We start from the raw sequence: 11420 nt of genomic DNA, 5'->3' as shown, positions 1-11420 counted from the left end.
CTTTGTGCTATAAACTAGTACTGAAAAGGACAGAGAGCAGAAACCAGTTTATCTGACCAACAACAGGAGCTGAGATATTCAAAGCTCATACTACATAAATATGAATCACCCAGTGTTTAAGTAATCTACAAAGATCTTTATTGTGTGTGCAGCTAAAATGAACCAAAGTAAACATACAGGTTGAAAAAGTAAAGTCAGGAGATGATCACATGAATCACATCTGTTCATTAAACTCTGACATGCAGAAACTTTGCATTATGAAATTTTATTATGATCAAGAAAAATGACTATAAAAGAATGAAAGTTTATAATAAGTCAACATTAAGAGACTGAAAAAGGGCAACTAAATCCAACACCAGGCCCAAATTAGGAGTTTAAATCAAAATAAAAACACCAAATTATTTTCTTAAGACGATATTGTTTGCATTATGCTGTATTATGCTGATAGTTATATTTAGCAAAATGAAGTGCTATAGAGTCTAAATAATGACTTACTATCTCATAATTCTGACAAGTAATCAGTTTGGCTTAAACATGTAAAATATAGAATAAAATATATTTAAAAATAAAGCATCAGAACTTTGACTTCATCAGCATTTTCACGATTACAGACTAATTTTTCATCCACTTTAAATCAAATTTATGAGAGTAAAATATAACATTTCTGATTGTGAATCAAAATGATCAATTATTATTTAATGACAAATTTTTCATCCATGTTAAATCAGGTTTACGATATTAAAAGCTCTTTTTTTTAACCTATGAATTACTAAAAGGTAAAAAGTCAGAATTATGACTAATTTTCTCACAGTTCTTGCTTTCTCTTGTGTAAGTTAGACTGTGATTAAGATTTTTACATCAGAATTTTGTCTTGATGAACAATTTTACTTTTATAAACTAGTTTTTCATCAAGGTAAATAAATATAAATTATCATCAACCACCTCATATTTTTGACTTTCTTTTCTGCAGGAAATTTGCAGCCGTAACATTTTTTGTGTATATGGATGCATTACAGAATGCAACCTCTCTAATCAGTACAATAACAAAATACAGCAATGAAAACACATTTTATTGCACCTTAAGTTGCTGTAGTTTTATAAATCAGCATCAAACACTCACAGAATTTTTACTGTTTAATTAATAAATACTCTGGATATATATTTATTGTGTTGATATTTCTAAAAGGTTTGGATGCCTCTAGATCAGTGGTCGGCAACTGGCGGCCCGCGGGCCAGTTTTGGCCCGCGGGCAATGGACAGCATTTTGTTGTACAGCTCCATGCTGTCTGCTGACTGGTTGCTCATCAGGAACTCGTCCAGACTGTTTTCTTCCAACTTTTTGACCAGCTGGTGGACCAGTGTCCCCTGATACAACCTGAACAACATCATGAGGACAACATGGAGATTTTCAGCCCTGCAGGAGTCTTAAAATGCATTTATTCCTCCAAACAGACTAAGACTATTCATTGCAGCTTTTAAAATGTTTTGTCATTTTATTTTAATCCTAAACCTCTGATGTTCTTTAAACTTTGACTCTCTGAACCCTTGCAGCAGTTTCTGGGGTTTTTGTTTGTTTGTTTGTTTTTTTGATTCTGACTCATTTTTCTCTGCTATTTAAAGTCCTGCACCTCTATGGAAACAACACAACCATGGCTAGAAGAGAACTCAGAAATGTCTTCTGTGCAATATGACACAATCAGAATGACACAAATCACAAAAAGTTACATAATTATTTAAATATCTATGGCATGTGGAGCCTCCGTCTTTCTTCCGGTGTTAGTCACACCTGTCAAAACATTTTTTACATCGTGTGAAGTGACTAATCCAAGAGTTGGATTTTTTTTTTATGATTTATGACATTTTAAATGTGTATTAATGCACAAAAGACATTTCTGAATTTTCTCACCTTCAAGACTTTATGTTGCAGTGAAAAATGAGGCCACAATGATACAAAAACCAGATCATGTGCTGTGCAGAAACTGCTCAGAGGCTTAATGAAAGAAATGTCAAAACCAGCAACAATATTTTACTGTCCTGAACATGTGTGATAATTTCCCTGCAGATCAACCAATACGGTGACTCTCTAGAGGCGTCAACATGAATCCTGTTTCCTATTTGGGAAACCAGTGAGCTGACATCTTTGGTCTGATTCTGAAATGTGTTAAAAGTCTTATTTGTGGCTGGATGGAACATACAGAATGATGTCTCACCGTGCAACGTCCGGCTCAGGCAAAGGGAAGCCAAGCAGCTGGTTCAACTGGATGCTGTCCCTCAGGCAGACCTGCCACTGGTTGAAGGCATGAGCAACAACCAGGTCTGGTTTACCGTGTGGATGTTCACCCTGCAAATCTTCAACACACAAACAGACACACACCTCCTTCATAACTGTGTAATGCTGTCAACCACCTGGTTGCTGCTGCCACAACAAACAAAACACAAACTGCGGGAAAAACAACACCTCGTCAGCATTACTTCAGAAAAGCCAGCAAATATTAAAACACATTAGAGCTGAGAAAAGTTTCCCTCTGATTAAATAAAACTACCAAAGTCTGCACATTTCTGCTGTTGAAGGGCTTTTCTGGAATTCTGGAATCTTGATTAGTGAGCAGTGAATGAGTAAATGTAGATACCAGGAGTGATCAAATAGTTCTTTAACCGTTTCTATTTCTGTTTCATAAGTCTGGAGCCCAGCATCATCATACACCTGCAACAGGTGGGAGCAGAGACCTGATTGGACTTCCAGGAAGCGTTATAAGCATTGCAGGAACACAAGGAGTGGGATGTTGGAGCTTAAAGAGACTAATTTGACAGGGATGGTGGCCAAATTAGAAATAGGTACACGACTTTTATAAATAATGTGTTTGAACTATTTGATTGCATATTATACATAAACATCTAATACTATGGCAAATCAGTGTGTATCTACAACTGAATGGATAGTAAAGCCAAACTTACTTACGATCACCGAAACTAATAGGAGCCACTTTCGCTGTATCACCAAAAATACTTAATACTATCAAATACATTTAGTTAATACAACTAAACTTAACTGGATTAGCTACATTTGGCTGAATTAACTAGGTATTACTGCACTATTTTGCAAAAAATAGCCTAAAAAAAGCTGGTGTTTTGGCTGATAAGCACATCAGAGGATCTAGTAAGAGATGCCAGAGCTGTTGATGATGAACTGAAGTAATGTGGCCTGTCTGTATTAGAGTTTGTAACCTTCTCTGGCTCTCAGTACGTTCTCGTTGGTCATTCCCAGCAGCAGCGCCTTCAGCAGCTTCAGGTCTGGAGGAGGCTGAGCTCTCCGTAGCCAGTAGCAGGTGACGGCCACCGGGAGGCGCAGCTCAGGCAGCAGGTCATTCAGTGTGGCCTCGGTCACCCCCAAGGCCTCCAGCAGAACCTGGAGACGTTCAGACAGATTCGCCTAGGGCCACCATACAGCAGAACATAATGTGGAACAAGGTCAGTACATGAAAGGAAACTTCATTTACTGAGAGATGTTTGAAAGCAGAAACACTAATAGTAATGATGAATGCAGTTGGGATATAAGTGTCATCACCTCGTTCAGTGAGTTGAGTCTGCGCTCCTGAGCAATCCTGCTGAAGGTTGGTTTTACTGGAATGAACGTCAGCTTTAGCCCCTCTCGGTCCCTCTCCTTCACAGGCACTGACCTCTGTTCACCCAGCAGCAGCCCGTACATCACCTGGCGGAGCGGCCTGGAGGTCAGGTTAACACTGGGCTGGTCTTTGTGTCCCACGGTGACACTGAGGCTCATCCTTTTCAGCAGTAACACATCCAGGACATCTGGGGTCAGTCGGGCCTGCCTCAGTTGTAGACGAATCCAGTCCGGGACCTGATGGATTGAACCCACCTCCAGGAGAACAGCACACAACAAGTCCAGGGTATTACAGAGTCTCTATAGCACTTTTTCTCCACTATGCTGTGGCTGTAATTGTTTCTATTCAGATTATTCTGAATTATGAAATTGTTTTTCAAGTAAAATTTTTCCCTCTGAACCACCAAACCTGTAGATTAGAGAAATTTATTTTTGAAAACTACAAAAATTACATCATTTATCAGCAAGAGATATAAACATGCTGGATCAATAAAATAAATGCAGCATTAAACAAAAACGAGCAAGTTGTTGGAAGGTACACTCAGAAGTGAACCATTTTTCTTCAGTTGATATACAGAGTAGAATGAAAAAGTATATAGAGGTTGGAGAAATGAAAACAGTTAAATATCTGTAGTATATGAAATCTCCATCTTTTGTTTCCAGTGTTGGTAATACCTGTGGAAAAATGTTAGACATGTTGATTCCGGATTATTTAAATATTTATAAAATATATATTAAAGACATTCACAGTTTTTTTTTAATAAAGTGTGTCATTCTAAGTCGTATTGCACAAAAGAAATTTCTGAGTTCTCCCAGACACTGTTGTTTTCACAAAGGTGCAGGATTTTATATTAAAATGAAAAAATTAGCTCAGAGTGACGGAAAATGTGAAAGGAGAAAAAACACCCAGAAACTGTTTTAACTTCAAAAGGTTAAACATGAGAAAAATGAGTCCCAAACTGATTTAAAGGCTTTCATTACCTCTTTGACTGCTGGGGTCAGTGGGGCCTTCTCATTGAGGAGGAACCCCTTCAGGGAGCTGGAGGGCACCTGGTACTCCTCCTTCCCCTCTGACAGGTTCTTCAGCAGCTCTGCCTTGCTGTTCTCGCTCACTTTTCCCATCAGCTCCACCACCGCTGCATTCAGGGCCTGCTGAGGCTGTTGGAAGCCCTTCAGCCAGCACAGCAGCCCCTCCAGGCGGTTGGGCGTCTTGCTGCCTGATGGGGCGAACTGAGTCCAGCTGATCCTCTGCCGATTCACGTAGTCATTCCCACCAAGCACAGCGAAGGTGGGCAGGAGTTTCTGCTGGATCTTGAAGACGTCACAGAACCTGGAGATGTGGTACGTCTTACAGGAGATGCTCTGCGAGCCGTCCTGCTCCTCATCCTCCCACTGAAAGTAGCAGAAGGGCAGCAGCCCTGCTGGGAGGTCAAAGATGTAGAAATCGCTGTCGCCAGAAAGCACTGGGCAGTTCCACTCAGAGGCCAGAGCGGCTATCTCCTGGTCAGCCTCTCCGAAGCACTGGGCCACTGGAACCTCCAGTCGGGCCAGTGTCTGTTTGAACACCCGCCAGATCAGGGGTGGCAGGATGTCCTTTTTCCCACCTTCCACAGCTGCTTGATGGGCCTTCTTGATCCGGTCCTCAGCTCTCTTTGTCACGGTTTCAAGCTTCTTGTCTGTGAGATCTGAGCCTCCATCCAAAACCACATATGGAGTAACCTCACAGGTTCTGAGTACTGCTATGAACCTTTTAATCAGGGCCTCAAAGGCAGCATACTCCCCGCCGTGATTCTGGTCCAGACCTGACCAACAAACCAGAGAAACTCAATGAACAAACTCATATTTGTGTCATAGACATCCTGCCTCATAGCATTTATTACTGTACTTATGTGGTGGTGATTGAGAGTCCATAATCAACACCAGGTTTGAGCATCAGCGAGTTCACAAAGGTGCAGATCAGATGTTTGGACATTTGGGTGAAGTCCTGAAGTAAAGTGGGCTAAACGGGTAGGTTAACTTTGAAAAAAACAGATTGCTACAATGCCACTGTGAAGCTGTGCGTAATTTATTTTCTAGATATCTGTAACATCCTCATTACCAGTCAAACCACAGTTACAGAGATGTGTATATTAGTTTGGACTGGTCAGAATAATCACTGCATCTGTCAGATACTTATAGTGTAGTTCTGACATCCTTGACCAGACAGTTCAACAATATGGTTTAGCTTTTTTTTTTTTTTACAAACATTCTTTTTATTATTTTCACAACATAACAAAAGTAACATAACAAAGAAGCAATTACTCATATTAAACGAATTAAACAAACACGTCACCCGGGCACTCCGGCTTCCTCCCACAGTCCAAAAATATGCTCAGGTTAATTGATTACTCTAAATTGCCCGTAGGTGTGAATGTGAGTGTGATTGTTTGTCTGTATATGTAGCCCTGTGACAGACTGGAGACCTGTCCAGGGTGTCCCCTGCCTTCGCCCGAGTCAGCTGGGATAGGCTCCAGCACCCCCCGCGACCCTAGTGAGGATAAAGCGGTGTATAGAAAATGGATGGATGGATGTTTCACTTCTCGCCAGAATTTTTGTATTTCTATACTTTGCCAAATACAATGAAAAAGTGTACCTTTTCCTTTGTCACACTTAACACAGGTATCAGGTATAGCGCTATTATATCTTAAGTTTTTCAGGAGTAATATACGTTTGCATCAACCAGTTATATTGCAGTAGCCTTAGGCGAGTGTTAGTAGTTCTCATTTCTGCTTTAGTACATGCCTCCTCCCACTTTTCCACTGAGAGGTCCTCCTGTAGATCCTCCCTCCATGCCTCCAGCCGTCCTGCAGATGTTTCTGTACTTCCAACTACCAGGCATTTATACATTTTGGAAATGAAACCCCTCTTTAAACAGTTGATATTCATTAGTTTTTCTATGGTAGACATTTCGGGGATATGTAACATTTGATTTCTTTGCGTTCTGATAAAATTTCTCAACTGTAGGTATTTAAAAAAAGTGATTATGGGGTATACTGAATAGTATAATCCCTCCAGCGGGTTCTGGGTCAACTCTCTGGTTTCCTTCAAAGGAAGCCTCCCAGGAGGCATCCAAATCAGATGTCTGAACCACCTCAACTGGCTCCTTTCAATGGCTCTACTCTGAGCTCCCTCTGGATGTCCAAGCTTCTCACCCTGTTCCATTTTATCATTTAACAGCTGAGTTTGATTATCTGGAATAAAAATAACATGTATCACCAACATTGTGGCAGCTAGTGGTAGTGACAATGCAAACCAGTCTGAATTTTTATTTGACATATCTATAATGTCCTTCTGACCAGTCAGAACAACAGCTGAACATCTGACTTATCAGACACTCACAATGCAGTCCTGACATCCCTCATCAGAGCGCTCAACAGGCTGGTTGTTCTGACCTTAAACTGATGAGTTTGACTGTCCGGAATAAAAATTACAGATCAGCAACCTTATTGTGACTAGACATAGATACACTGTGACTAGACATCTTTGTAATTAGGTTCTAGCTAGTTTAATAGCTGCAGACACCACTCATCACTGCCCAAGGGGAGTTTGGGGTAGGGTTGGACCTGAATATCCTGAATATCCGAATATTCGTTCGCTATGGCACTATCCGGATATTAATTTTGGTATCCGAATATCCCCTCCCCCCTCCCGCCGTCAAACGTCACCGGGCCCACATCGGCTCATCTTGTCCTGTGATCACATAAACACATACACATATGTCTATAACATATATACATTTGTCGATGTGATCACCCCCTCCTCCCCCCAGACGAAAATATTCGGAGCTCCTCTCTTCCCTGCGCCTTCGGCCCATTTCGGCTCATCCCGCCGTGTTCTTCGGCTCATTTCGGCTCCTCCATTCGTGTTTGTAAACACCACCTGAATGGCCAGCTGGCTGCCGCCTCTGAAGCCACGCTTCACTTCGTTGCATAAACACAAGACAAGATGCTGAAGACCAGTGTTTGGGAATTCTTCAGTTTAACTAACGACTAAACGAGGGCAAAATGTGGACCCGGGAGACCAGATGAACGGATCCGAATATTCGGCTGTCTCTGCCGTCTCCACTGCCCCCCCACCCACCCCGACTGGTCGGACATTAGGGGCGGAACGAATATCCGGATATTCGTCTTTAATAGGGTCCGAATATTCGGAGGCCAGAAACCACTATTCGGGCCAGCCCTAGTTTGGGGACATGTAATTGGAGTGGACCATGTTCAAAGCCTCCATTACAAAAGCAGGTGTTAGGAGCTGCAGCCAGAAGGTCACTGGACCCAATAACCCACTGGTGGACACCAGCTGTGAAGGAAGTCATCAGGCTGAAGAAGGAGACTTTTCAGACCTGGATGGTTCGGGGATCTCCTGAAGCAGCAGAGAGGTACCAGTCAGTCAAAAGGGCTGCAGCTGCAGCAGTTGTGGATGCTAAAATTCAAGTGTGGGAGGAGTTCGGAGAGGGTATGGAGAAGGACTTTCAGTTGGCCTCAAGGAAGTTCTGGCAAACTCTTCAACACCTCAGGAAGGGGAGTCAGGGCTTTATCCAGGTTGTGTACAGTCAGTAGGGAGAACTGTTGACCCAGACTGGGAAACTGTTGGGTGGTGGAAAGAACACTTCTAGGAACTCCTGAACCCAGTAAACACATCTTCTGATGAGGAGGCAGAGGGGAAATCTTCACCCATATCCATGAAAGAGGTTGCTGAGGTCGTTAAGAAGCTCCCTGATCGCAGAGCACCCGCTGTGGACGAGATACGCCCTGAGATGCTCAAGGCTCTGGACATTGTTGCACTGTTGTAGGATCATTTATTTATGTTTCTCTACCAATATTACTGTAAGACTATTAAATAATGTTTCATCACCAAAATTATAAAATTAAAGGTAAATGTTTGTTCAAATGGGGTTAATGTTACATTATGCAGAATTATGAAGTAGTGTAACTGATATTCAGCCAGCAAAACATTTAGATTAGACTAATATAATAATGCAGCAAATGAAGCACCTGCTGTTGCCCTGTCAAGAAGAGCTTTAAGAATTGTAGTGGAATTATTTACCTTGACAGGATTTATATAAAATTTCAGTAGCTGGAATCAATAGAAGTTAAGGACCAAAATGCAAACAACAACACAACGGCGGTACTGAAGTTATATTTATGTACATTTATTACACTACACAGTAACAACAACTAACTAAGATTAACAATAATACACATGAAGACAAACAACAACCCAAAGCAGCAAACAAGGCGGTGAATGTGAGTGAAGGAAAAAGGAAGGAAGAAATCACAATATTTTAATGTAATATTGAGGTTAATATTGCATTTCAAATATGCTGTTCTGAGAGAAAGAGATAAATAGACCACACATGAAAGCAGCAGCTAATTTGATTGTTGTTTAAATAATCCACAAAGATCTTTATTGTGTGTGCAGCTAAAAATAACCAAAGTAAAAATACAGGTTGAACAAGTAAAGTCAGGAGATGATGACATGAATCAGATCTGTTCATTAAACTCTGACATGTGAAGCACTTTCATTATTATCAAGAAAAATTATTATAAGACAATAAAGCTTTTTAATAGTAAGTGAACATTAAGAGCCTAAAGGCAACTAAATCCAACACCAGACCAAAATTAGGAGTTGAACTCAAAATAACAAGGCAAAATTATTAACTCAAAGTCAAGAAGATATTCTTAGTATTCTGGTATGATATGCTGACAGTTGTATTCATTAAAAGTAAGTACTATAAAGTCTAAATAATGATTTACTCCCTCACGAAGTGCAAATGATGTCATGTAGAATTACCTGCATGCAGTGTCTCACCTGAGTTGTAGTACAGCAGGTAGATCAGGTTGGTTCCGTCCACCACCAGCTTGCTCTTCCTGAACTTGACATCCTTGTAGACCCCCTGGTTGTTGTCTAAGAGAGTGGCAAGACCTTGAACTCCCATCTTGGTGTGAGTTTACAGACTGAGCAGAGGCTCCTCCAGTGCTCTGTCTCCTTTCCTTAAGTTTCGTTTTCATGACATCACAGCATGGGACTGGTTTTATGTGTTTACAGGAGGGTGTTTTCATGTTACCTTTAGTGCGCGCGTGTGTGTGTATAAAATTCCTGGAAATTAATTAAATGTCTTAAAATGACCCAAAGTTATTAATAGAATTTCAAAATATAAAATGAGATGTGCCATTAATACCTGTTGAACAAGATGTTCGAAAGATATTAATCAAATGTCCAAAAATTGCAAGAAAATGCATGAAATGTCAGAACAATCTCTAAAAATATGAAAGAAATATCAAAAGTTCATTAACAAAAATTGTGAACATAAATGTCTGAAAAATGCCCTGAAATGTAAAAAAAAAAAACATAAAAGAAATCCAAAAAGAATTAAATATGTCAAAACATATTTTAAAGATCAAAATGTATTTTTAAATGTACAAATTATACAAGAAAAAAAATCTAAATTATATATTATATTTTAATTGTTACCTTGTGCTATAAACTAGTACTGAAAATGACAAATTGGGGCCTAAAAATACGTGTTTGACACATAATATTCAAATGAAACTTACAGTGTGTACGGAAAGTATTCAGACCTCTTGAAATTTTTCACTCTCTGTGTCATTGCAGCCATTTGCCAAAATAAAAAAGTTCTTTTTATTTCTCATTAATCTACACTCAGCACTCCATCTTGACAGAAAAAAACAGAAATGTAGAATTATTTGCAAATTTATTAAAAAAGAAAAACTGAAATATCACATGGTGATAAGTATTCAGACTCTGTGCTCAGTATTGAGTAGAAGCACCCTTTTCAGCTAGTACAGCCATGAGTGTTCTTGGGAATGATGCAACAAGTTTTTCACACCTGGATTTGGGGAAAATTTCAAGGGGTCTGAATACTTTCCGTACCCACTGTATGTTCATGGCTGTAACTGTTGGAAAGAAAAGTGAAACTAAAAGAAGCTCTGAGCAGAAACAAGAAACAGCAGCAGTGAATATTTTATCTGCACAGTTTCAGCTGGAAACTCAGTTTAACCGAGAGCAGAAACCAGTTTATCTGACCAACAACAGGAGGTAAGATATTCACAGCTCAACCTATTTAAATATAAACCACCCAGTGTTCAAGTAATCCACAAAGATCTTTATTGTGTGTGCAGCTAAAATGAACCAAAGTAAACATACAGGTTGAACAAGTAAAGTCAGGAGATGATCACATGAATCAGATCTGTTTATTAAACTCTGACATATGGAGAAACGTTATTATGATCAAGAAAAAAGACTATAAAAGAACAAAGTTTTTTTTAATAAGTCAACATTAAGAGACTGAAAAAGGGCAACTAAATCCAACACCAGACCAAAATTAAGACATGGAATTCAAATAAAATGAAAAAGCACCAAATTATTTACTTAACACCATATTGTTAGTATTTTGATATGCTGACAGTTTTATGTAGCAAAATGAAGTGCTATAAAGTCTAAATAATGACTTACTATCTTAAAATTTTTACAATCGATACAGTTTAACTTAAACATGTAAAAATGTTTAGAATATATTTAAAAATAAAGCATCAGAACTTTGATTTCAAAATGTAACATTTCTGATTGTGTATCAATGAGCATTTTTAATTTAATCACTATTTTTTCATCCATGTTATATCAGGTTTATGATGCTGAATGTTCAGTTTTTACCTATGAATCAATATTAAAAGGTAAAAAGTCAAAATTATGACAGATTTTCTCACAGTTTTTGCTTTGTGTTGTTAGACTGTAATTAAGT

The 11420-nt window shown here is 39.4% G+C and overlaps 1 protein-coding gene and 1 long non-coding RNA gene across 2 annotated transcripts; one reads left to right on the top strand and one right to left on the bottom strand.

The window, feature by feature from the left end:
- Positions 1-115: 115 nt before the first annotated feature.
- On the bottom strand, positions 116-9639 carry LOC110963910 (protein asteroid homolog 1-like). The gene is made up of 6 exons (XM_051956516.1): positions 9470-9639; positions 4604-5424; positions 3566-3877; positions 3226-3430; positions 2211-2349; positions 116-1375 (listed from the first exon to the last, which is right to left on the bottom strand). Exons 1-6 carry the CDS (start codon positions 9594-9596, stop codon positions 1204-1206), a joined length of 1776 nt encoding a protein of 591 aa, XP_051812476.1. The 5' UTR covers positions 9597-9639; the 3' UTR covers positions 116-1203.
- Positions 2347-4030, top strand: LOC110963912 (uncharacterized). The gene is made up of 3 exons (XR_007945376.1): positions 2347-2835; positions 3269-3468; positions 3670-4030. It is a non-coding gene; the product is annotated as an uncharacterized LOC110963912 (long non-coding RNA).
- Positions 9640-11420: the final 1781 nt, after the last annotated feature.

Source organism: Acanthochromis polyacanthus, chromosome 12, assembly GCF_021347895.1.
Source record: "Acanthochromis polyacanthus isolate Apoly-LR-REF ecotype Palm Island chromosome 12, KAUST_Apoly_ChrSc, whole genome shotgun sequence".
In the NCBI taxonomy this organism is placed as follows: Eukaryota; Metazoa; Chordata; class Actinopteri; family Pomacentridae; genus Acanthochromis; species Acanthochromis polyacanthus.
This window is presented reverse-complemented; position numbering and strand designations above follow the sequence as displayed.

What these genes read in the sequence shown, in the direction of transcription:
- LOC110963910 (XM_051956516.1), bottom strand. Translation starts at nt 9,596, where the DNA reads ATGGGAGTTCAAGGTCTTGCCACTCTCTTAGACAACAACCAGGGGGTC. An exon ending in TGACCCCAGCAGTCAAAGAG is followed by an intron (nt 3,878 to 4,603) that starts GTAATGAAAGCC and finishes GTTCTCCTGGAG; the next exon opens with GTGGGTTCAATCCATCAGGT. An exon ending in GACTCAACTCACTGAACGAG is followed by an intron (nt 3,431 to 3,565) that starts GTGATGACACTT and finishes TGGTGGCCCTAG; the next exon opens with GCGAATCTGTCTGAACGTCT.